The sequence below is a fragment of the Anser cygnoides genome, chromosome 36, assembly GCF_040182565.1.
Source record: "Anser cygnoides isolate HZ-2024a breed goose chromosome 36, Taihu_goose_T2T_genome, whole genome shotgun sequence".
NCBI lineage: Eukaryota > Metazoa > Chordata > Aves > Anseriformes > Anatidae > Anser > Anser cygnoides.
The window spans coordinates 2,747,471-2,773,960 of NC_089908.1; the positions used below are offsets into that span (position 1 = coordinate 2,747,471).

At 47.7% G+C, this 26,490-nt stretch overlaps 1 protein-coding gene and 1 long non-coding RNA gene across 5 annotated transcripts; both read right to left on the bottom strand.

Annotated features, from left to right (window-relative positions):
* Window positions 1-7,886: 7,886 nt before the first annotated feature.
* On the bottom strand, window positions 7,887-19,329 carry LOC136788415 (uncharacterized). Of its 4 annotated transcripts, none has more exons than XR_010827213.1 (5): window positions 19,282-19,329; window positions 18,965-19,147; window positions 14,698-17,926; window positions 12,351-12,674; window positions 7,887-9,458 (listed from the first exon to the last, which is right to left on the bottom strand). It is a non-coding gene; the product is annotated as an uncharacterized lncRNA (long non-coding RNA). The 4 variants fall into 4 exon arrangements; XR_010827212.1 differs by having other exon boundaries at window positions 7,887-11,093; window positions 11,424-12,674; window positions 19,282-19,311; XR_010827210.1 differs by having other exon boundaries at window positions 7,887-12,674.
* A 4,970-nt stretch (window positions 19,330-24,299) lies between these two features.
* On the bottom strand, window positions 24,300-25,962 carry LOC136788416 (endogenous retrovirus group V member 2 Env polyprotein-like). The gene is given in 3 exon segments (XM_066986934.1): window positions 24,300-25,472; window positions 25,475-25,561; window positions 25,564-25,962. Coding segments are annotated over 3 exon segments (738 nt in total). The 5' UTR covers window positions 25,694-25,962; the 3' UTR covers window positions 24,300-24,951.
* Between the last annotated feature and the right edge of the window lie 528 nt (window positions 25,963-26,490).

Below are 26,490 nucleotides of genomic sequence, written 5' to 3' on the forward strand. Positions count from 1 at the left end.
AACTTTCAACCAGTCTTCTATAGGAACAGCTTCCCAGGTACTAGGGTCGACGGGTGCTTTCACTCGAGTATAGTGAGTCCAACCTTTTTCTGCAGTTCTTACGGCTGTTTCAGTTGTTACTAGTACTTGGAATTGTCCTTCCCATTCAGGCCGGAGTTTTGATTCTTTCCAGGTCCGAATCAGGACCCAATTTCCTGGGTGATGGTGGTGAATGGGGAATTCCAAAGGTGGGGTTTGAGCCAACAGCCTACGGGTCCTGAGAGATGACAAAGAAGAGGACAACCCCAGAATACAGTTCTTAAGAAAACTCTCTCATTTCGAATTGTGGTATCTCATCCCTTCTGCCCAGATAGGGTAATCCGAACAGCATCTCATATGGTGAAATTCCTATATCGGTTCTTGGTGCTGTTTGAACCTGTAGGAGTGCTAAAGGTAAGCATTTTACCCAAGGAAGTTGGCTTTCTAACACTAATTTAGTTAATTGCTTCTTTAATGTCTGGTTCATTCACTCTACCTTCCCTGAAGAGGAGGGGTGCCAGGGGGTGTGAAAATCCCACTCAATCTCTAAGGCCTGCATTAACCCTTGCAGTACTTGTGAAGTGAAATGACTTCCTTGATCTGAATCAATGTTTTCAGCTATCCCATATCTAGGGACTATTTGCTCCAGTGATACCTTAGCCACCGTGTTCGCAGTGGCAGATACCAAGGGGAAAGCTTACACACACCCAGTCACGTGGTCAATTAGGACAAACAAGTACTTAAATCTCCCTCCTTTAGGTAACTCAGTAAAGTCTACCTGTATACTTTGGAAAGGTCGAATCCCTGGCTCCCGTCCCCCTTGTGGGAATAAAAATGTTGTTTTTGCAGAGTTACATTGTTTAAAGGTAAGGAATGGGGTATTGAGATATGCTTGCAGTGATGAGAAAACTTAGCAGGCGACCTTGTAAAATGCAGACAACCAGACTCCTTAGAACAATTAGGTGAAAATCACGGTGTTAAGTCAAGTCAGAGAAGTGAAGAAACATTACCAGTTCAAACTGTAAAAAAGTCTAAAGAAATTTGAAATTTAACAGACCGGCAACTGAAGGCCATGCATTGTCTGTGAAGTATTGGATAGGTTGTGAACCTGGATTACCCAGTCAATGGGGAAACAGGGGAGGGTCCTGTCATCAAAAAGTATATAAACTGTGTTTTGGAACCAGTAGGTGCGTTCCTGCTTGTGGGACGCCCGCCATTGCAATCGCGAATAAATTACTACTTCACTGAGATCCTTGCCTGAGCCTAAGTTATTGGCTACAGAGTGTTTCTCACAGGAAGAAGTACCATGGGACTGCAGAGGATTCTTCTGTCTGCTTGACCTGCTTCACCATCCCAAGAGCACAGTGAAAAGCTGTGGAGTCGGTAACCTTCTGGCAAAGAGTATCACAGGTGTAAAGGAGATGGTGCTACCCCATGGGGTTACTGGGTCCCTCTTGCTTTGTTGTGGAACAACTGGCCGGAATTTCTTCCCTTCAGTATGATTTTGTACCACAGTATATCTGTTATCTGAGAGCAGCAGGGAGAGAAGGGAGGCTTCCATATTAAAACAAAAGATGCCTCCATAAGACACATGGTACTGTATGAACAATATGGATTTTGTCAGAGGATTTTTATGGTGCTCTTGTAAAATTACTTCATAGAGCAATAAAGTACATAGCAGGGAAGGGCCAACCTCCCACGGCTTACCAGAACCACCAGCCTTATAGAAGTAGCTGGGTGACTGACATTTCCTCTGCAAACAGGCTAGTGAACCCTCCACACAGGTGTCCATAGGTGCTGCAGTCCAAGCGGTGTGCACGTGTGCTGTGCCTTCCAGCTACACAAAGAACAGGGGAAAGCAGGCATGCAGGCAGCCATGCAGGCAGGCTCACCCTCCCCCTGCACACACACATCCAGCTTTCAGAGCTGCGATAGCTGAATAAAAGCCTTGTTGTGAACACTTTCTGCCACCAGTCTCCTCGGAGGCGTGTGTAGAGAGCAAGCATTTTGCAATGCTATCCTCCCAGGTTTGCCCAGGTGATTCGTGGAAGAACTCTACAACTCAAAGCAAATGAGTTATAAAGCAGGTATGTGGTTTATTTCGGTGCCAGGCGCATGCGGGATAGCTCCCAAAGGCATGCGCGCCCTAACGCGGCAACTTGCTTTGGTTATATGCAGTAAAAAGTTACATATGCATGAAGTTTCCCAATACGCCTATACATATGCATAACCTATCCCCGCTTTGTATTAAAATTAGCTCCAAGAAGTCATTTCCATAAACTCCTCCTGTCTGCGCTTGCGCAGTGCCTTCTGATGGTGGTCGCTGGGGGTCGTGGGGATGAAGTCCGATAACTCCTCTTCATCACCACTAGTTGACCCCCTGCCTTTGTACAGACTCAGCTGCTCCTTGGCTCTTGTCCAAACCACAAGGTCGGTCTCAGTTGGTTTTTGAGACAGGTTCCCCATTTTTGTCAGGAAACATCCCCTGTGAGGGGCCCCAAGACTCCTTGTTTCGGTTAATTTGCACAGCAGTAAGCAAAGACACTCAGCAATATCTATTTTAATGCTATTAAGCAAGCCCCCATTCTTCTATCCCTGGCTTCACAGGAGCCTGCTACTATCACGTTTTGACTCCTCCTTTTGTCCCTTTTTCCAAAGGATTTGAAAGAAAAAAAAAATCCAAAGAAAGTAAAATGTGAAGATAAGAGAAGCCCTTCTATTTCATTAAACACCCATGCACCATCTAGCACTCTGCTGCTTATTGTTGCAGTTTAACACAAGATTTAACATATCTGTGTCCAAATGCCGCCTGGCAGCTGTGGGGCACTTTCCTTAATACCAGAGCAAGCAAGCAAGCAAGGTGAAGATAATTTGTAGAAGATGTAGCACGACAGCCTGAAAGATGCTGTTTTTGTGGATTGTAACTCTTTATTACAGAGGTTGCTGAACTTCACTGTGTATCCCTGGTGGTAGGTGCAAGAGGATGAGTTTTGAAAGAATAATAGAAATAGAGAATCCTCTCAAAATCTTCCGCAGGAGCTACTTGAGTAACATCTGTTTGAACAAGATGAGTTTCGCTTAGGGACTATTTCTCTATACCGTTGGCTGCATTTTTGAATTAAATATATCGATAAACAGCAAATATAAAAGCAGAATTCAAACTGTAGCTAGCAATCTGAAATTTCCGGTGTTTCTTGGGCTGGGTATTATCATTATATGATATATTATATGTTATATAATATATAATATAATATTATATATGTAATATATATCATATTATCCTATAACATAATATGATATATTGCGACCAGAACAGCCACCATTCAAGAGCTCTTTAAGCTTCCCAATAGTTGAGGATTAAAAAAAATGAAATAAAAAGGGGAAAATACTGCTCTTTCAACTTTCTTTTCTATCATAAAACAACTAAAAAGCCCTTGCTCCACGCTAATGGAAGTCCAACCCAGCTGGTTACATAAAATTGTTTATGGAAATCAGCAAAAGTTGGAGAGAAATAACTTGGCACAGATATGGTTGTTTAAACATTAGAGCTGTGATAAGGGGTCTGCAAGGATCCTGCCACCATCAAGGTTTGCCTTGGCAGTAAGCTGTGAAAGCAGAGGAGTCCCTGGGTGCTGGATTGCAGCTGCCAGCCCCACAGAGATTCCTTCTGTGGGGCACTGTGTCAGGCAGCCCCAAACCTCACCATAATGCCTGGTGCCCTTTGCAATACGCCATGATTCGAAGCCATCCCACAGCTCACCTGGGAGACTTGTCTAAACCTACCCAAAGGGAAGGAGCAGAGGCCACCAACACCTCCAGCCCCCACACCCCCACCCTGAACAGTGTCCACATTACCCTGGGGCTATCATTCCCCCCTCGCTTCCTTTCTTTCTCATCTCACAGAATCCCAAAATGGCTGAGGTTGGAAGGGACCTCTGAGTCCATCTGGTCCAACCCCCTGCTCAAGCAGGGACACCCAGAGCAGGGTGCTCATCTGCCTGAGAGGTGTTCAGCTGAAGCATCTCCCAGAGCCTACCAGACCACTGAGGAAATTCTCACTGAGGAAATGGCCACAAAAGCAAAATAATCCCAGAGAAAAAGGCAGCAAAAGAGTAACACCACTGGGACCAGGTCAAGAGGAGCAGCAGAAAGCAGGGTGATGTAGAAGGGGCTGGAGAGCACCTCAGGTCTAGTCTTCCATCACCTACAGGGAAATATCTTTCCCAGTATGGTGAGATGCCTGTCTTTATTTGTGTAGTTTCTCACACCTGAGCACAGAAACCACACAGCCTGGAGTGACATCCATCAGTACAAGCTGAAAGGGTTGTGACAGAGATGTCCAACAGAAGGTGAAGCCATGGTCCACCCATCTGGACCAAACCCTGCCCTTGCCAATTAACAGCTGGGGGGCTAAGACTTGCCAGGAGGCAGAGGTGTGTCTCCAATGTGTATAAATAAGAAGCCACCAGGAAACAACCTACATGAAATGACATTTGCTCAACCTAAAGCATTTTCGTACAATACCAGCTTTGCTTCCTGGCCCTTTATACTTCCTGCTAAGTGATAAAGCCAAGATCCCAAGTGCATGCACTCAACAGAGACCCTACAAGCTTTTCCTCAGGGTCTCAGCATCCTGGCCAAATTCCAGTTGGGTAATTAGATCATGATTAGGTAATTGCTTGCATATGCCATTCCTCTTCCCTGGGGAGCCTGGCTCTAAATCATTTGATTCTTTCAGGACTTCTAGTCATTAGCAAAGCTGTTCCCCTTGCCCATGGGAGACTAAATGTTGGTAGAGCTTGGGGAATGGCTCCACTGTGCATGGGCTGCCATGGGTAGGATGGGTATTGCCTATGGTAATCAACGGTTCTCCTGACATTTGGGAGAGGATGCTCATTTTGCAAGCCTGCTCATAAAGCTGAGGTGTGAGCAGTATGATCCCAAATTGGGAAGATGAACCCAATGTCATTGTTACGCTTAGTGGGTGGGGAAGAAACAAATTGGCAGAGCCACTTAGATGTGCTGGGGATCATTTTGTGGTTTACAGATTGAAATTCTTAACGACACTTATTACAAGTTGTTTGCTTCCAGATGCTGTTCGCTTCATGTTCAGAGTTACATGCATTAACATGGAAAATTCTGCCTGGAAAAATGTTGAGTACTGGCAACTGCACAAGTTTAGAAAAAGTCAGCATCTGAAATGCAGGAAATTTTAGGTAGATGCCATAATTTTTTCCTGTGTTTTGATCCTTAATTGCTGGCTGTTTATACTCCATGTGATATTTATGTACACACAAACAAAGCTGCTGATTGCTCGCAAAGATACCCAGTGTTTTCCTTCCATCTCAGGATCTTTCATCCATCATCTGCCTGTTGCCCTACCCAGCAATTCCTCTCTGGCCAGCAGCTCTCATTCAGCTAACTATCACCTCTTGTTCCCAACTGGTGGCACCGATGCTGTCTTCCACATTCACAAGCCACTTGAAAAACAAGCCTTGGCTGACGCATCCACAGGCTGGTTACAGCCTGCAGCATCCACAGCAAGCTTGACTGGCAACAAAAAGTCAGATTTTCTGGCACCAGGGCCCCATGTGCAAAGCAGAAACAACATAGAAGAAAACATCCCTATCTGAATCCACCTTCCTATAAGGCAGCCAAGTTTCTGTAGAAGTCTCCCATGATACTACCAAGCAGCCTAAGTGCTGCTTCTGTGTGCAAGCATCTGCTACAGCAGCATCCAGCAGCAATAAAGCGCATCCTTTCTCTGCAGGATGTGCCTTGGTGTTGAAAGCCCCAGAGCCAAAGCTCAAACCTAATGTGTTTCTCGGGGGTTGCTTGCAATCTGAGGGTTTATCACAAAGCTGCCCAGTTTGGGTGCTATTTAGGGAAAGTTTCTCCCTGTGGCCTCATCAGTTTAGTGCTGACAGGGTGAATTTGCACAGAGCAAAGTCTCTAACTTCAGGCTGCTGTGCAGGTAGCATCAACGCTCCTTAGGTAGTAAGTCTTAGTGCTAATTATATCTGCATGTAGGGATAGAGGAGCCAGGATCTCTACCCTATCTCAGCTTCCTAGAAGAAAGAGCAGAGCTTTCCTGGTGTTTAGGTGTATGTTCGACCATCAGCCTTTCCCAACAGCAGGAAAATGGGGTAGTGATGCACACTGGAGTCTCTGGCCAAAAGCAGAGCAGAGAGCGCAGCTGGGAGCAGGCAGCAATCTCGCAGAAGCAAACCGAGCCAAAGAAACTTTCTCTTTGCACTCAGGGTTTGCTCAAAACTCATCCGTGCACCTTCTTCCTTGCCATCAGTACTGAATGCTCTCAGCCTCATAATTTCTACATTTTTGTATGCTCGTATAGCCACCTAGCTGTTTTGCAGAGGTGGGATGTACCAGTGCCTTGTCCATGAAGCAAAGCAGGAGGCGCTTTTTCTTGACACTGCATTTGTGCAAACCTACACAAGTGCCCCACTTCCCTGTGAAGCTCCTGAGAACATTTTCTATCGCCTTCTTGGTACTCTTGCTGTCCCAATGCACAGTTAGAGGGTGAACAGGTGTTTTGTTCTCCCTGATTTGTCACCACTGGGACATTGACCATGTTTTCCTTCAGTTCTGTGTCCTGTGCCCTCTCTGGTTGTTCCCTTGGTGTCCTTCGCAGCAGGCATCCCCTCAGCTTTCTGTGAGATCCTCTCTGGGTCAGGATTCAGCAGGGCAAATGCAGGTGTCGGCAGCATGGGTGTCTCTGAGCTCTTCCCGGTCTTCTACAAAATCAGTGGAAACACCTCTCAGGAACAGTTGCCTTCACCCTCCAATACATTTTCAAACTAAGTTAGGTGCCCTGAAAGTACCTATTTCTCTCCACTGACTGTAAAGGGAGCCTGGGATCCTTAGCTAAGGGGAAGGAGAACATTGGATGTGATTAATCCAATTCTTTATCTCTGAACAGGAGCACCACTTCACACAGCTCCATGCTGGGGACACACAGATCTGCCTCTGTGCCCCAGACCCAGCTTTCTTTGTCCCAAATTAACCTTTCAGTGTAACACCTCTGATCTTTCTCCTCTCCCTCATAAGCAGGAGTCTCATCATAGCCCCCATCAGAGCCATTCTGCACTGTAGCAAAGGCCTTTTTCCCAACCCAATGCTTGAACAAGGCTGACAGTCCTAAAGAGAAAGCACATGAAGCTGCTGCATTTGTCATCCATCTCTCTCTGCTCTTCACTCTGCTCATCTTTATCTTCACAGTCTCCACCCCCCCTCCACACCCATCTTGCAACTCTCCCCAGACGTGAGCTGCCTGCTTAGCTCAGCCAGCATGCTGAGATCCGCACGGCGCTGGCCAACTTCTTTTCATTTTCCCCTGGTGCCCCTTAGCATTGTCTCTACCTGCTGCCGGGTCTCAGGTTGCTGGATTTGCCTTTTTGCTGTGAGCTTGCACAGCAGCCGCTGGAGCGCAGCCTCTCGGGAACGGGGAGCTGCTGCAGTAACTCAGGCCGCAGTGACTGAAATACACTCTTTGCCTGATTAAATCTGAACGGGGATTAGTAATGGAGGAGGAAAGGGCTGCAACTTTAATTCATGAACGTTATCCTCTTTCCTTCCCTCACCCACTTAGCAGCAGAGTGGATGCCTGGCTGCAGAGCAGCACGCATATTAGAGGTACAAGGATCCCCGTGCTCCCTGAGTGTTTATTCCAGCTGCCGCCTCTTCTCACAGAGACCTCCCCTGCAAACCCCCAGTACTAAAACCTTGCCACAATACACCGGTAGAGGTGAAGTGGTGGCTCCTGAGCCAGCCCTGTTGGGAGAGATGCCAGCTGCTGTAAGTAGCTCAAGCCTATGTGACTTGCAGAAAACGGGCTCCACAATCAGTAAGACTGTAAAGTAGGTATGTTTATTCAGTGCTGGGCAGCACGGGGGGTAGTCCCACCAAAGTCGTGCGCACGCGACGCAGCAACTTGCCTTGGTTATATGCAATAAAGAGTTACATATGCATGAAGTTTCACAATACGCCTATACATACTCATAACCTGTCCCCACTTCATATTAAAATTAATTCAAGAAGTCACTTCCATAAACTCCTCCCATCTGCGCTTGCGCAGTGTATTCTGGTGGTGGTCGTCGGGGGTCGTGGGGATGAAGGTTAATGACTCTTCCTCATCACCGCTAGTTGACCTCTTGTCTTTGCACAGACTCAGTTGCTCCTTGGCTCTTGTCCATCCGCAGGACCAGTTTCTACCAGTTTCTTGAGATAGGCTTGAAGGGATGAAAGACATGGACTCCTGATGGCTCTTGAACAGGAGACCTTTATTGCCATTTTTCACCACTACATATACTTTCCCCGTAGCCCCATATGCTGTCCACGCGCCTGAACCTGTCATACAATGGGTTAGAGACCCTCAGACACGCGCCTCGAGCCAGCCAGCAATTGGCCACTGCCCAAAGCTCATCTTTAACACTGTAGCCAATTTACTTTATCTCGACCTTGCTCAAGTTTTTGTTTCTACCGCTTGTTTCCTCATTATCTCTAATTCAGGGACATTCAGGGACGTGTGAAACAGCACAAAGCCACCTGCGAATTCCTTCCCCACAATTCCCCCTTTTTTATTTTCAACCAACCAAACGCTTTCTATAGATTTTTCTAAGCACCGCAGACACTGCAATAAGCAAGCAACAGAGTGAAAAATCACAAGCAGAATTACGATTGTAAAGTAGCGTGCCTACTAGAATCTACATCAGTCAACAAGCCACTAAGCGCTAGGGATGTTGCTTCGCAGTGATGCTGCGTCTCATTCACACAGCACAATCACACAATCACGCAAAGAGGCCTCTTGCACTTCTCATTCATACCACAAGAAAATATCACTTAAAATAATTTGTCTGCAGCTTCAGGAGGTCCTTGTCTACTCCCGTGGTGAGCGGCTGAGAGTGGAGACCCCTCCGAGGAAAATGCTCGGGGTGCACCTAGGGGAGTCCGTTCCACAGTCGATCCCACAGCCGAGCAGAGCGGCTCCTGGCGCAAGGAAGGATGCTATTATAGTTTTGTATAATTACACCAAAGAGATGCATTGCAATAAGGAGCGAGTGTGGTGTTGACGATTCATGGTTTGGATTTTGCCCATGTAATTGAACCTTACACATGCTGTTGCTGTTACACATCCCAGGATATCTAATTCCTGTGGCTCTAGGGGCGCTTGCGTTAAGTAGACAGTCCAGTCTTTGTTATCTTCCGGGTTTCCCACCAGACATGTCGTAAACGGGTCGTTAGCACTAGCCCAGGACAGGCACATCGCTTCTTGTCCTGTCATGTTGGCGAGGGTGACCCAGATGTTGCGGCGTGGTTGGATGGAGACCCAGGGCTGGCAATAACCGATGACAGCGGCGATTGTGAGGAGGAGGCCAACCATGGCCTTACTCCCCTTGCTGGTACCCATCTTGGTCCGTGACCTGTGGAGACACAAGCATACCCTCGACCCCAAGTTATTAGAGGCTGGGGTCCCTCCCAAAGACCTGTGTTTAAATATTTTACCATTACTAAGGCCTGCTCTGACTGTGGCACCTGTGACAGCGTGGAATTCATATTTTTGTAATGTTTTACTATGGGCGGTACCTCTTTGTGAGGAAAGGGTAATGATAGGTGATTGATTACATAAAGTGCTTTTCCCAACCTGTTCTGTGGTGTTTCCTGGGTGTCTCCCCCTTTTTGTTTATTTAGCAGTGTTTTCAAAGTGCGATATGTGCGCTCTACAATGGCTTGACCCGTGGGGGAATGAGGAATTCCTGTGATGTGTCAAATACACCAAGTTCGAAAAAAGGTTTGAAGGGAGTGACTACCGTAGGCGGGGCCATTGTCGGTTTTTATTTCCTTTGGGATGCCTAGCACTGCGAAAGCAACACGGAAGTGAGCCTGAACATGGCGGCTAGTTTCACCTGCCGCAGTTGTCGCCCAAATAGCATGAGAGAAAGTATCTACCGATACGTGAACATTTTTCAAGCGACCAAATTCTGGAATATGCGTTACGTAGGTCTGCCATAACTGTAGGGACTGTAGACCTCTATGGTTTACCAGTAAAGACGGGGTCGAAACATGTTGTTGACAGTCAGGACATGTTTGGAAATCAATTTGGCATCAGTGATTGACATAGCGAATTATTTCGCCAAGACTTTGGCGGATTGATGGAAAAAGGCATGGGATAACTGTGCTTGCTCCAGCACCTTAGGCACCGGGGCAGTCAGGGTCATATTAGTTAGCTGGTCAGCGCGTGCGTTACCCTCTGCAAAAATACCAGGTAACATGGTGTGGCTCTTCATGTGAATAATACAATACAGGTGCACTCGCTGCTCTACCAAAAATAACAGCTCTTTAAATTTTAGAAACAAGTTTTCCTTTGGGACATGTCTCAAATGTGCCCTCTCAATGCACTGAGCGACAGCTACAGCTTATTGCAAGTCCGATACGATATTCAAAGTTACTGTTTTTTGTTTTTTTCTTTTTTTCCTTTCTCTTTTTTCCTTCTTTTCTTTTTCTTTTTGTTTTTTCTCTTTTTTTTTCTCTTTTTTTGTTTGTTTTTTTTTTGTTTGTTTTTTTTTTGTTTTTTGTTTTCTGGCTGCAAGGAGCCCATGTCCTCTGTTATAAATTACTCTTTAGCCAGAAAGAATTTATAGTAAGTCGATTAGTTTATTGAGTAAGCGATCAGCAAGCAAAACAGCGCTGGGCGGCCGGGGAGTCCATGCTCCTCCAAACAGCACGCCCTCCCCCTTTCGCAGTCCCCTTTTATCATCAGGTTCTTCCGGGGTTACGTATCCCCTTCCTAGTACTGAGGCTGCGTCGATTGTTGCTAGGGGGTCGTCTCTGTCCCTCTGGTGGTCGCGCGAATGAAGGCAGTAGTCTTCCTCTGCTTAGTATGTGGTGTTTCTCCTCCTTATTTGGTCATGTTAGCTTTTCTTAAGATAGGGCAGTGGGTTATCGGGTTGGCAATTGTACTGTTTACACAAAGTTCTCTCAACCGTATATCCGAGACATCAACAGGCAGGATGTCTCAAGGTTTGTACCACCACTTGAGCAGCTCCTTTTGTTCCCTTCTTAATATAGCCATGAAAAACAATGAACAAACATTTCTTATACATCACAATCCCTCCTTTTTCTTTTAGTTAGTTATTTTGTTCATTAATTCCTGGTATGCCTGACTACTGAGCATTAAAGTTTCTGCATCCTCATCCGTAGTTACAGGCTCATATTTAGCACGGATAAGCATCAAATGCACTGTCTCTAAACGGCTTTTTACAATCGTGATTACTTGGTTAAAAATACATGGTCCAAAGGTTAGCCCTAACACTAATAACAACAAAGGTCCTGCTATTGTTGACAGCAAAGTTGTAAGCCAAGGTGAATAATTAAACCAAGATTCGTACCAATTCTGCCTGGCTTCATTCTCTCGTTTCCTCTTTTCCAATCCTTCTCTGAGTTTCATCATTGTATCCCTCACTACTCCAGTGTGGTCTGCATATACTCAGCACTCTTCAGAATGGTACAGAATTCTTGGTACAATTATTACCTGTATACAGAAATCTTTAGACACATTAAAGAGTTTGAGTGATAAGCAAGGAGTAACACCCGTCGATGAACAGACCCATCTAGTGTTATCTGCTGGTATTAATCATTTTTCTTTGTCTAATTGTGTAACATTTTCTGTAATATTGCATAGATGGAACTTCTCACCAGGGACCGTGCCTACGCACCTGCCATTCCCAGTTACTTCCGTTAATGTTATTCCTACATCTCTTCCCCAATTGCATTGTGGGGGATCGGTTTTGTTTGAACGGGTGGTCTCTCCCAGATCCCCAATGGCGTCGTAATATGGGGGCCTTATATCAAGACATAACCAGCAAGGTCTAGGCACGTCTGGATTTGTTTGATTCAACAACTGATAACTAGCATTCATGATTCTCCATATGTTATTCCCGGTCACCCCTTCATTTCTAATCCCGTACTCCGGGTTTACTGATTTATTAGCAACCTCCAGTGGTTTAGGGCTATTAGGAGTTAGCATTCTAAAAGCTTGTGTAGGCTGAATCCTCAAAACACTCCCCGACAGTTCCTGATTTGGTCCCACCCGTTGGGGACTCTTTGTCTCTTCCTTCTTTATATAGATGATGCCTCCCCTATCAGTCCCCCAGCAGTAGTCATCTGCTGAACAACATGGTGATCTTCCCATCTAATCAGGCTCCATTTAAAAGGTTTGTGAGGGTGCGCAGACCCAGGAACAGTGAAAACAATCGTACCCATTACTATGTATCGCAAAAAAAAATGGCTAGGGCCCATTTTCCGAAGTTCTTTACCTGGCCACGTAATTCCCCACCGTTTCACTCTCTGCCTCGCTTGTCAGTTCGGTTGCAGCGAACTACAAGGTGCAGGTTCTTCTCGGCAGCAGTAGTGTTCTTCAGGGGAGTTTCTCGGGTAACCGCGACCTTTCTCCGATCACACAGGGTCCCCTCTCCCCCTTTTTACGATACATAGACAGTTAAACCATACTTATCGAGTTCGTTTCAACGTAAGCTTTAAGTCATCAGGGCCTGTGACCGCTTCCCATTCGCTTTTCTGGATCGGTCCTTTCACGCGACTGGCATGCGTCCACCCCTTCTCAGCCGTCCGGATAGCTGTCTCTGTGATAAGTAAAACAACATAGGGGCCTTCCCACCGTGGTGTTAAAGATGTTTCCTTCCATGTCTTAATTAGAACCCTATCTCTTAAGTATTATATTAAGTATTATTATATATTATTATATATTAATTATTATATTATTAATTATTATATTAAGTATTAAGTATAAGTATTAAGTATTTCCCACAGTCTGGGCAATCTTCCCTCATTCTTATAATTCTTATACTCATTAATGCTGCCCTTTTTGCCTCCTGATCTGCTAGATTATTACCCCTAACCTGAGGGGTGAGGCCTTTTTGATGCCCTTTTATATGTACTATGGCAATTTCTTTGGGCTCTCTGATAGCTTGTAAAACCTGGGTAATCAATTCCTGATGTATTAAACCCTTTCCTTGTGAATTGATGAGCCCCCTTTCTTCCCATATTTTGCCAAATGTATGTACTACCCCATAAGCATATTTTGAATCTATATATATTGTACCGCTTTTATTTTTCAACAATTTTAGGGCCCGCAATATGGCATATAGCTCGCAAGCTTGGGCAGACCAGCTAGGGCTCAAAGGTCCAGATTCCACTATCCCAAATGTTTTCCCGTTTACTAACGCGTATCCTGATTTTCGCTTTCCCTCGACTACTCTCGAGGAACCATCCACATATATCTGTTCACCGATGGGTAATTCCACCTCCTCTAGATCAGGTCTCAATTTCGTTTGCTCTTCTATGTTTCGGAGGCAATCATGTCCTAAGGACTCATTTGGTTCCCCATAAAGAAATTGAGCAGGGTTCTGTAGGGAGGTTGTTTCTAATGTTAATTTTGGAGAGGAAATCAAAATTCCTTCATATTTTAATAATCTGGCATCAGTGATCCATTTCTCTGCCTTCTGTTGCAGTACCCCGCGTATATTGTGTAGAGATATTACTTTGATTTCCCCCCCAAAAGTGATCTTCTGTGCTTCTTCCACTAACAAGGCAGCAGCCACCACTACCTGCAAACAGTTTGGCCAACCCCGGCTAACCGGATCCAATAATTTAGACAAATAGGCCACAGGTTTTTTACTCCCTGCCCATTCTTGGGCCAGCACTCCGTATGCTGTGCCTTCTGCGCTGTTCACAAACTAACAAAAAAAAAAAAACGGCCTCCTTAAATTTGGTAAGCTTAACACATGGGGGCGTGCTAGTTCCTCCTTTAACTTGTTCAGTCGTTCCTCATCTTCCCGAGTCCATTTCAGCAACCTGTCTCTAGTCAGTTTTTCATAGAGAAATTTTACCTTTCCACTATAATCCTCTATCCATTGTCTACAGTATCCGGTCAACCCTAACAGTTGCCATACCTGCCTTTTAGTTCGCGGGGACGCTAAAGCCAATATTCCACTGATTCTGTCTGAACTTCTTAGTCCCCTTACTTAACTGGTGACCCAGGTACTTTACCTCTTGCTCCACAAATTGTAATTTTGGCTCCACAATTTGTAATTTTGCCCCTCCTTTTTCTTTTAAAGGGTACAGATTAACTCGATTCTCCGAGCCAATCCAAAGGCTTGCATATTCGCTCTCCTCTAAACAAAAAGGTTCCTTTGCATTTACATACGTTTAAGGCTTGGCAAACCCAGTCTTCAAACGACCCAAATATGGGCCAATAAAGACAGTCGCCTCGAATTTGCTTACCTCCCCAAACTTCAACACAATAATGAATCATTTTTCTTTATCCTTTCCCCGCCTAGAAGGGGAATCACTCCAATTCTTAATCATTAACCCCAGCGGACTATCTGGGGGAATAGGGGGCAACCTAGCACTAGGCATTACCCCTCCCATGGGACCAGAAGGCTTACTCTTCTTCTGTCCCATCTTCCGGAGCGCCTTCACACACACACACAGCTGCTTCCCCCTGGTCGTGGCCCAGTCCCTCGCGGGATGTGGGAACCTCACTACTGAGGGGTCCGCACTCACTTCGTCCTCAATTGGACGTCTCACACAGACGCACTCCGGGATCACCAACCCCAACCGAACGGATCACCGGCCTATACTTACCCACCCCGTGGGTCTTCGTTCGGCCTTCGTGCACAAAGATTACCTAGGGGTTTTGCCGGCTTTATTTGCTTGCTGCCCGAAATTTAGGGTTCGTCGGTAGAGGGCCTGAACAGGAATAGTCCCGGCGAAGGCCGCCGAAATCGGCGGGGCGCCCCCTTCGATAGGTTTCCTGATCAAATTGCCTTCATCTGAGTCACGGCACCAAATTTGTTATAAATTACTCTTTAGCCAGAAAGAATTTATAGTAAGTCGATTAGTTTATTGAGTAAGCGATCAGCAAGCAAAACAGCGCTGGGCGGCCGGGGAGTCCATGCTCCTCCAAACGGCGCGCCCTCCCCCTTTCGCAGTCCCCTTTTATCATCAGGTTCTTCCGGGGTTACGTAGCCCCTTCCTAGTACTGAGGCTGCGTCGATTGTTGCTAGGGGATCGTCTCTGTCCCTCTGGTGGTCGCGCGAATGAAGGCAGTAGTCTTCCTCTGCTTAGTATGTGGTGTTTCTCCTCCTTATTTGGTCATGTTAGTTTTTCTTAAGATAGGGCAGTGGGTTATTGGGTTGTCAATTGTACTGTTTACACAAAGTTCTCTCAATCTTATGTCCGAGACATCAACAGGCAGAATGTCTCAAGGTTTTTACCGCCGCTTGAGTAACTCCTTTTGTTCCCTTCTTAATATAGCCATGAAAAATAATGAACAAACATTTCTTATACATCATCTTATACATCACTGCATTGATTCGTCGCAAATCATGCAGTAATCTCCATTTCCCGCTCTTCTTCTTGATGACAAACACTGATGAATTCCATGGGCTGTTTGTCGGAACAATATGTCCTTGTTGGAGTTGTTCTTGAACCAACTCCTGCAGACTACTGCTCCGAAAAGAATCAGTTGAGCAATTCTAGTTCCCTTTGGTATTGACAATGGTGAAGATGGTGTCCAAGCCATAGCTTGGATTTGTCCATTATAGTCAGCATGAATTATCCCCGGCAAAACAAACAATCCGGTCAAAGCTGTACTTGATCATCCTAGCAGCAATACACTACAGTCATTCCCAATTGGTCCTTTGATGTTCAATGGAATTTTATGAATGTGAGTACCGCACAAGGTGGCGTCTATTTTTGTGGAGACATCCACTCCAGCACTCCCTCTGGTTCTTGCTGAGAGGGTGTCCACGGTGGTAACCGTGGCAGCGGGGCTGCAGCACGGAACCCTGCTCCACCGTGGTACTCCATGGGCTGCAGGGGGACAGCCTGCTTCACCATGGTCCTCACCACAGGCCGCAGGGGACTTCTGCTCCGGTGCCTGGAGCACTTCTCCCCCTCCTTCTTCACTGACCTTGGCACCTGCAAGGCTGTTCCTCACTCCTCTCACTCTCCCAGCTGCTGTGAAGCGCAGTGTTTTTTTTTCTCTCTCTCTTTTTTTGTTTTTTGTTTTTTTTGTTTTCCTGTCTTAAATATGCTCTCACAGAGGCACAAACAACATCGCTTATTGGTTTGTCTCTGGTCAGCAGCGGGGCCCTTACCTAACATGGGGCAGCTTCTAGCTTCTTCTTACAAAAGCCACCCGTGTGGCCCCCTGCTACCAAAACTTTGCCACATAAACCCGCTACATTCCTCCCCTCCCCTCTGTGAAAAGCATATTTAAGTATAATTACAATATACTCTTACTTTACAATCATCACAATCTTCACAAACTTCACTTACATCAAAAAGAAAAAGAATTCCCCACACCAAAATAAACATAACGTCATCACAACACCGACGAGGTGGACAATTTACACACACCCCACCCCTTGTCCCTTCACCACACTAATATGAAACATATTCCTTACAATTACAACTTTCTTGAATTCTTCACAACTTTTATGTTCATAAAAACATCCAGCCCATGTTTTGCCCGTTACTTTTCTCGACTATCATCCTTATCTCAAATTCCTTGAGCCCCACGTTGGGCGAGTAAAAACCGTAAGAAGTTATCACGGATTTGGGGTAGGAGGTTTGAAGAAAACAATCTTCCGGCAGTATCAGACAATAAATGGCACAGAAACTATAGTAATGCTGAGTCGTACTGGAGCAAACAATTTGTGAATAGCATATGCCAACAGAAATGTGCCTGTACCAGCAGCCCTTTTAGATTGCAACGATTTATGGTTTAGTGGAGGACTTGTTAGTGTTAGGTCAGAGGTTGGAGTAGGTGATCTTGGAGGTCTCTTCCAACCTAGATGATTCTGTGATTCTATGATTCACTGAAACCAAGTCTGAAGAGAACTGCAGTCATATTCACACCACTTGACACAGCCAGGTAGAAGATTCCTAGAGATACTGATGAAATTCCAGCGTGGAATGAAACCCCTACAGCACCACATTCTTTGAAAACTTTTTTCAGCTTCTGGGATTTATTGCGTTTCTCGCTTTCACCGCTGAGATCTGTGGCTGTCTTTTCAAAGGATCCACCCACAGCGCCAGCAGAGGGGCTGGCAGGCTGAGGGGAGGCCGGCCCGGGGGGGGGCAGCAGCGGAGGCGGGCGGCGGGCCCAGGCACAGCAGCAGGCGGAACATGGCAGCGCCCGGTGCGTGCGTGCGGGCACTCAAACCTGAGAAATGCAGCAACCGGCGACGGGTGCCTGGAGCTGACAGCGGGGCGGGAGGGTGGCGATGGCAGCGCTGATGGCCGCCATGGGTTGGGGTATTGTCTCCGCCTCTATTCCCAAGTCTATCAGGTTTGCTTTCTCTGGCGGTACGCAGTCACCGCTTTTTATTTCACCCACCTGCGTAGCCTGAGCGGCCGCTGTCTGTACCCTTTTTTCCGCTTGCCATGATCTCAGTGTCTCAGTTGCTAAGCGCCAGGTCGTCATCACCTCAGCAGCTGTTGTATCTCCACTCGAGGCAGAGTCCCATATAGTTGTCCCAGCATTCTCCCAAGTTTTTTTAATCAAACACCGCTGAAACTGTCGACAGGGCCCCATTCTTTGTAAGAACTTCGGCAATAGTTTCACTTTATGTGGGTCATGTTTCATTCCTCTTTTTACCAGGAGTTGAGTCAGTAACAGCTATCGCCTCCTCCTCGGCTGATAGATTGGCTCCCATAGTTAATGCCACAGCCGCTCACCTGCTTCCTGAGGTGATGTCCCGGGATTAAAGCCACGGTCCCGCCACCAGCTTGAGTCGTTTGGCTGGGGTCCCTCTGGATGCTTCTCTCAGCGCTGCTCTCTTCCCAGTCATGTCGGGGTCACCATCTGAAGGGATGAAAGACACGGACTCCTGATGGCTCTTGAACAGGAGACCTTTATTGCCATTTTTCACCACTACATATACTTTCCCCGTAGCCCCATGAGCTGTCCACGCACCCAAATCTGTCATACAATGGGTTAGAGACCCTCAGACATGCGCCTCGAGCCAGCCAGCAATTGGCCACTGCCCAAAGCTCATCTTTAACACTGCAGCCAATTTACTTTATCTCGACCTTGCTCAAGTTTTTGTTTCTACCGCTTGTTTCCTCATTATCTCTAATTCAGGGACTTGTGAAACAGCGTGAAGCCACCTGCGAATTCCTTCCCCACAATAGGCTCACATTCTTATCAAGGGACTAACCTTGGTAAGGGGCCCAAGGCTTCTTGCTTTAGTTAATTTGCACAATGCACAATAGTTAGCAAAGACATTAAGCAGCATCCACTAGTTTGATACTGTCAGCCCTCTATCTCTATTTGCTAAGATTCTCCTAACTACCTCTCTCATATGGAGCATGTTTAGGTTGCACAGCCTGGGGACAGCTACCCCAAAAGCAGCCAAGTGCCTCACACCCTCATGCAGCCACTGGCACCCAGGAGGAGATTGTCATGGTCTCTGCCTGACCCGTCCCTTGGGCTTTCACACCAGTGAGCTTTGCTGATTAAACCTACCCTGGCTGTGCCAACAACAGTGCCCTTTTGCCTCCACAGCATGGGTATGGTGGCCAAGGGACTCAATGACATAAACTGCATCATCAGGTGATGTTTATCAGTACTAGGTCATTTGGGGGATGTGTGTTTTCCCCTCTGAACTGAAATCAAACCAGCTCTGCTCACAGGGCTTTGCCATGCAGATCTAAGTGTGAAAGGCAGCCCTCTGAGCTAGAAAGTGCTCTGGGGAGCCCCAGATTACTTTCCATGCACTGCTCACTGGCAGCATTGCTGCAGCATCCTCCACTGGTGCCATGCAAAGGCCACAGGCGAGGGGCCTGTCTCCCCCATGGCACTGCTCTCCTTTGCTAGTGCTCCAAAGCTGGTGAGACTCACCTGGGAGCCCCACACAGGCAGCTGGCAGGGATTTTTGTGATGTTTAATCCTCAGTCCTCCTGAGAGCCTGGTGAAGGATTGTTGTGGTTTAACCCGGCCGGCAGCTAAGCACCACACAGCCATTCGCTCACCCTCCCCCCTCCCTCTCTGGGATGGGGGAGAGAATTAGAAAGAAATGAAAACCTGTGGGTTGAGATAAAGACAGTTTAATAAGACAGGAAAGAAAGGAAAATAATAATAATAATAATAATAATAATAATAATAGTAGTACTAATAATAATGTGTACAAACAAGTGATGCACAGTGCAATTGCTCACCACCCGCTGACCGATGCCCAGCCTATCCTCGAGCAGCCGGCCCCCCCCACCCCGCTAGCCACCCCTATATATTGTTTAGCATGACGTCAGATGGTATGGAATACCCCTTTGGCCAGTTTGGGTCAGCTGTCCTGGGTCTGTCCCCTCCCAGCTCCTGCTGCACCCCCAGCCTGCTCGCTGGCAGGACAGAGCGAGAAGCTGAAAAGTCCTTGGCTTAGTGTAAGCACTGCTCTGCAACAATTAAACATCAGTGTGATATCAGCACTCCTCTCATCCTAAATCCCAAACACAGAACCCTACCAGCTACTAGGAGGAAAATTAACTCTGTCCTAGCTGAAACCAGGACAAGGACTGAGTGGGTTCACTGAAATCAAGGTCTGGCGGGAGGCGGGGCAGAGCCATGCACCAGGAGCTGAAGGGGCTCAGCGACAGTGGTTTCTTCTTGGGTATCCCCACACATGTCTGGGTGTGTTTGCACATCTGTGCACTTTGAAGTTGTGATTTTCAGCAAGATCTAAACCCATTAGTGGCAGCAGTTAGTGCATCCCCTCCTTCAAATCTGCTTCTCTGCTCCGTGGGCTCCTTCTGACCTTGTTTGCTCTATAGATGCAGATGTGCTTAAGATGCAGAGAGGATAAGATGAACTGCTCAGTGAGGCTTTTCTCCAAAAACAGTGGAGCAGACCCTACCCCAAAGATTTGGTTTTAAGACAAAGGTACAGTGCCTGAAAAATAGGGTCTGTTTTGATGGGAAGGGTTGGGATTGCCCAGTGCCTGGATTTAGGAAGTCAAAACTCAGATTACTGCAGCAGAATGAGGGGTAAGCATGCTCAGCATGAGATTTACTTTTAAATCCAAAGGAAATGGTGGTTGGTGCAGGCCAGTAACAAGGACTAACACATCAGCAGCATTCTCATGTGTATCTGCTAGAGATGAGCAAACTGAAGAAGGGGAGGGGAGAGCATCAGGATGGCATCAGTCCAGCAACAAGGGCACAGCCAGCAGCTTCGGCTGCTCTGTGGACATCGGTAAATCCCAGGCTGAGCCGAGCACCACCAGGAAGATCCAGTGAATTATTCCACACGGGAATATGGTGAACCCCAAGAGGTGAGACCGGATACCAAAGAACGAGAACCCTCACAACACTGTGACTTTGTGAAAACGCTTCTCTCCATCCCTTTGCTGGAGGTGCACGGCTGGTCAGGGTGGGAAGCACCCCAGCACCCCCGCCGCAGGCTGGCTGTCGCAGCCCCCTGCCTGTCCCTGCTACCCGTGGAGGGCAGGGAAGAGCCCATCGCTCCCCATGGCTGTTCTGCCTCCTTTCCCCCTTTCTGCACTGCTCCTCCTTGCTCTGAAAGGCTCCGAGCTTCTCCTCCACGGCTTCGGGCAGCTCCCTACTAAAAATAGGCTGGGCTGGACTGCCACCTGGTGCCAACGGCAGCATCCTCCAACCCAGCACGGCGTGGGAAGGAATTTCCAGTGACAACAAAGGGCCGGGAGGTACCCCAAGGCCTCAGCTTCCAGCTGGACCCATGGACCTCAGCCCCTGCCCGGCAGCCCCCCCGGGACCCCATTCACACACCACAGGGGAGCATCCCTCCCAGCCACCAGCCGTCACCAAGCCCCATGGATGGGGCTCAGCCAAAATCCAAGTGAGCAGGAATCCCCTGGACCCAGTGGGAGCATTTCTGCATGGCCTCCACCATCGCCACACTACGAAGATGACATCGAGGGGATGTTCGCCGTGTACTATTGCAGCTCGCACCCTCAGCACGGCCCCAAGGTCACCGCACGGTGCTGGGCAGCCCTGGCACGCATCAGCACCAGCACAGCAGGAGAGGCTGGGGCATGAGAGACCTAGAGAAGGACGCCTTCCTGCATCTGACATGGACATGGTGCTGCTCTCCCGCAGATGCCTGCACCAGTTGACCCCTGTCCAGAGCCATCCCTGGTGCTATCCTTAACACAAAGCACCAAATAGGCCAGTCAGTCTCACCTCTGTCCCTGGCAAGGTGTTGGAACAGCTTGTTCTGGATGCCATCTCCAAGCAATTGGAAGAGAAGGTTATGAGGAGTAGTCAGCATGGATTCACCAAGGGGAAGTCGTGCTCGACCAACCTCGTTGCCTTCTCTGATGGCATCACCAGCTGGGTAGATGGGGGGAGAGCAGTGGATGTCATCTACCTTGACTTTAGCAAGGCTTTTGATACTGTCTCCCATGACATCCTGATAGCAAAGCTGAGAAAGTGTGGGATAGAGGAGTGGACAGTAAGGTGGGCTGAGAACTGGCTGACTGGCTGAGCTCAGAGGGTGGTGATCGGCGGCGCAGAGTCCGGCTGCAGCCCTGTGACTAGCGGTGTTCCCCAGGGGTCGGTGCTGGGTCCGGTCTTGTTCAACATCTTCATCGACGACCTTCATGAGGGAATAGTGTCTGCCCTCAGCAAGTACGCCGATGACACAAAGCTGGGAGGAGTGGCTGACACGCCAGAAGGCTGTGCTGCCATTCAGCGAGACCTGGACCGCCTGGAGAGCTGAGCAGGAAGTAACCAAATGAGGTTTAACAAGAGCAAGTGTAGAGTCCTGCACCTGGGAAGGAACAACCGGATGTACCAGTACAGGCTGGGGGATGACCTGCTGGAGAGGAGCTCTGAGGAGAGGGACCTGGGGGTCCTGGTGGACGACAGGTTGACCATGAGCCAGCAGTGTGCCCTCATGGCCAAGAGGGCCAATGGGATCCTGGCGTGCATTAAAAGGAGCGTGGCCAGCAGGTCAAGGGAGGTGATCCTCCCCCTCTACTCTGCCCTGGTCAGGCCTCACCTGGAGTACTGTGTCCAGTTCTGGGCTCCCCGGTACAAAAAAGACAGGGATCTCCTGGAAAGAGTCCAGCGGAGGGCCACAAAGATGATACGGGGCCTGGAGCATCTTCCCTATGAGGAAAGGCTGCGAGACCTGGGTCTGTTCAGCCTGGAGAAAAGAAGACTGAGAGGGGATCTCATCAGTGTTTACAAATACCTTAAGTGTGGGAGACAGAGGGATTTGGCCAACCTCTTCTCAGTGGTTTGTGGGGACAGGACAAGGGGTAATGGCCACAAGATGGAGCACAGGAAGTTTCACACCAACATGTGAAAGAACTTCACGGTGAGAGTGATGGAGCACTGGAACAGGCTGCCCAGGGAGGTTGTGGAGTCTCCCTCTCTGGAGATATTCAAGGTCCATCTGGATGCCTACCTGGGCAGCCTGCTCTGCATAATCACGAATAAATTACTACTTCACTGAGATCCTCGCCTGAGCCTGCTGGAAGGGTATGGATTGGGATTTATTTTCGTGGTTGCCCGGTGGACCATGGGTTAAAAGGATGCTATTTTTATTTCTATGTGGTGTAATGACATTATTGTTTATACCTTGTATGATACCTTGCTTTACGTTGTTGGTATTGCGAATAATAAATAGCACCCAATTTGTGATGACTTCGGGAGAGAAAAGGTGATGTGTCGATAATGATGCTTAAGAAATGGACACCCCAAGAACTGACTGATGAAATCCAATTGTTACTAACAAAGGCTGAAGAAGAGACACGAATTGATGATATTAAAAAGAAGGTGAGGAATTGTAAGGAATGGTCCAGCAATTCGTGTCACTAAGGGATTTGAAGGGTTAACATTGAGGCCCCGGGTTTAGGCGATAAGAGAACAAAGGGATTTTTTAGAGAAAAACTGCTGACTCTGCACGGGACGTGCAGTGGCTTCTGACAGCCGGCCAAGAGACTACCAAATAAGGAGGAAGACCATGAGCCTTCAGCCCGAGCGACCCCCGAGAGACTAACAGAGACTGATAAGCAGGCGCACCTGGGAGGACTTCGGATTCGGGAAACCAATTATAATAACCTTGCCTCTTCTAGAAGTAGTAATGAATATGTATTAGCCTAGGAGCATAAAAATCAGCCGTCTTATGTAAGGGGTGTGCGTCTTGGTGGAGCAGAGACTCCCGGCGCACCCAGCGCTGTTTGCTTGCCTCTATTCGTTTAATAAATTGTAAACTTTGATTGCAGTCCTATTTGGGACTCAGTCCTTTATAACAGAGGCCACCAGATAAAACTACGAGAACCAGGCTCAAAGAAGCGCAGGAGTAAAACAACAGTCAGAAAAATAAAAATAACAGAGGCAAAGCACCGTAAGGAGGAGGCTCGGCCCTCCCTGCCCTCAGGTGCTGCCCGAGGAGACGCCGCGGCGGCGCCCCTTGTCGGCCATGTCGGGATGTCTGCGGGGAGCTCCCGCCCTGCCCTCCCCGCCCCGGCCGCTGCCTCCCTGCCCCGGCCACTGCTTCCCCTCGGCGGGGCTCGACGGTCCGGCTCCTCCTGCGCTCCTCCCCTGTTTCTCTTTCTCCTCTTCGTCCTCCTCCTCGTCGCCTGGCCGACCTGCGGCTGCGGGGCGGCGTGAGGAGAGCCGGGGGCGGCTGGCGGGGCCGCAGCTGAGGCGCGGCTGCAGGGGAGGGCCGCCGCCATGTCGCTGCTGTGCGTGCGAGGTGAGTGGGGTGGAAGTGGGCGGGTGCCCGCGGTAGCGGAGCCGGGCTCCCGGTGGTGCCACCCCGCACACCCCTCGGGGTTTCCTGCCTCAAAGGGAGGGAGAAGAGTGGGATGAAGCTGCGGGGATCCCCGAAGGGATCTCCAAAGGGACAGGCTGAGCCCCCCAGTACCTGCCTCCGAAGTTGGTTTTCACTCTGAGACTCTGCTCCCGAGCGGGAGTGCAGCTGGAAGGTTTCAATTGTGTGGGGGGCTTTTCTTGTTTTATTTTTAATTGACGATTTCCATCTCTCTTGGCATCCCAGTTGCCTCTTAGCTAAGCCTGCATTGGGTTGAGAAGCTGTGAAGGCAGTGCTGAGCCTCACACCCTCAGGTGGAGCCTTCGGCAGGTGGCTGAGCCCTCCCCACCTCCCAGATTGGCCAACGCGAGTCAAAATGCTGCTGCTGAATGAAACTGCGTTGGCAGTGATTTGCGGAAAACAGACTCCACAATCAGTAAGATTGTAAAGTAGGTATGTTTATTCAGCGCTGGGCGGCACGGAGGGTAGTCCCGCCAAAGTCGTGCGCACCTGACGCGGCAACTTGCCTTGGTTATATGCAGTAAAGAGTTACATATGCATGAAGTTTCACAATACGCCTATACATACTCATAACCTGTCCCCGCTTCGTATTAAAATTAGTTCCAAGGAGTCATTTCCATAAACTCCTCCCATCTGCGCTTGCGCAGTGTATTCTGGTGGTGGTCGTCGGGGGTCGTGGGGATGAAGATTGATGACTCTTCCTCATCACCGCTAGTTGACCTCTTGTCTCTGCGCAGACTCAGTTGCTTCTTGGGTCTTGTCCATCCACAGGAGCAGTTTCTACCAGTTTCTTAAGATAGGCTCACACCCTTATTAAGAGACTGACCTTGGTAAAGGGGCCCAAGGCTTCTTGCTTTAATTAATTTGCACAAGCACCATAGTTAGTCCTAGTTTCATGCCGTCAGCACTCTATCTCTACTTGATAAGATTCCCCTAACTCCCTCTCTCAGTCTCCCCTTTTCTAAAAAGTTAGTAAATTCTCTAAAAGTTAGTAAATTATTATATTCTCCTAACTCCCTTTCTCAGTCCCCCCTTTTCTAAAAAGTTAGTAAATTCTTTTACTATTTCTAGGTTCAATATAGTGTTTCTCTATCTAACACTCCTTCAAAGTATCTGTTAGACTCCAGTTTCCATCTGAGTTGGTTCTTTTTCCACTTGCTGTAGGAGTTTCCCGTACTCTTAAAACACCATAAGGTACATCGGATCACTACACAAAGAACCATGAACAAAATCACGACCACGATTACTGTGATAAACAACTGTTTCAGCCAGGTTGGGTTTGGCAACCAGGAAGTCAATTTTTCTACCAAGTCTGTAAATCCCCAGGACGTGTCATCCTGAGCTACTGCATGCAAAATTTTATTCCTTTCCCAAATCTTCTCCAGGTCAGTCTCAATCTGTTTTTGTTTGTTAACATGTACACAGCAAGTTTGGTTTATGACTGTGCACAGTCCTCCCTCCTTGGCTAAAAGCATATCTAATCCCATCCTATTCTGAAGTACTACTTTGTGTAGGGAGGAAATTTCTTCCTGTAATGCCGAAAGAACATCAGCTGTGGTATTTTCAATAATTTCTAATGTGGCTGAGATATTATAGCTTTTTCTATTTCACTTATTCCCAGGGATGGAATCAACCACCTTACAAAACTATGGAATCCCGTGGGTCTCATCATGAGGGGGTTATTCGGAATATACCCCCTCGAGGGCTAAGATAGCCCCTGATACAATGACCCTTCCAATTTAAGGGTAAGCTTTTCCTAGCACGCCCATCTCCACATAGCCAATAGAATCCTTTTTGTAGCTTGCAAATTTGCATGAGAGAATTGAGGCCGTGAGATCCTGAGTTCGTATCCTTTTTATCAGCACATACTGTGACACCTACACCATAATCTCTAATTTTAGTAAGATTCTGCCATACTACAGTTGTCAGGTTCCTGGGCTAAATAACTAAGTGGCATCTCGTGTATACGTTAACACTTTCGTGTGGGAGTAGTTCAAATCTCTCCCCTAGATGTTCACGATCATCCTTGCCAAATGGACATGTTCCATTTCTTAGGTACGCAAAGGTCAATATCTAATTCATACTGGGTATGCCCCATACGGGGAATTCTAGGTTGCCTTTAGGCAGCACTGTGCACACCCAACAGTCAGAAAGGTTGAAACTATCACTAACTGCCTGGGTGAGTTTCACATAGGTATTGTGCACCCACTGTTCAGTTTCCTTGACCAATGATACCATTAAGACTGTGAGAAATGTAACCTTCCAGGTTGCACCTGAGTAACCTTCCATGGGGTCTTGGGTGCATTTTTCACACTGTTGTGATAGATCCAGACATTCTGCTCCTTGATTCTTGTCGCTGTGACCTGGAACAGTCCTTCCCGCTGTGGTTTCAAGGTCTTCTCTGCAAGAGACTTTACATACACATAATCTCCAGGTTGTATATTGTGCACTGGTCCATCTAACCCTCTACCCCGAGTCCCACTCACATGCTGTCCAATTTCATCGAGCTGTTTACCTAAGGCCACCATATAGGAGGTCATAATTTCATCCCCAGCTTGCATGGATATCCCTCTTTGTATTCCATAGGGTCGTCCATATAAGATTTCAAAGGG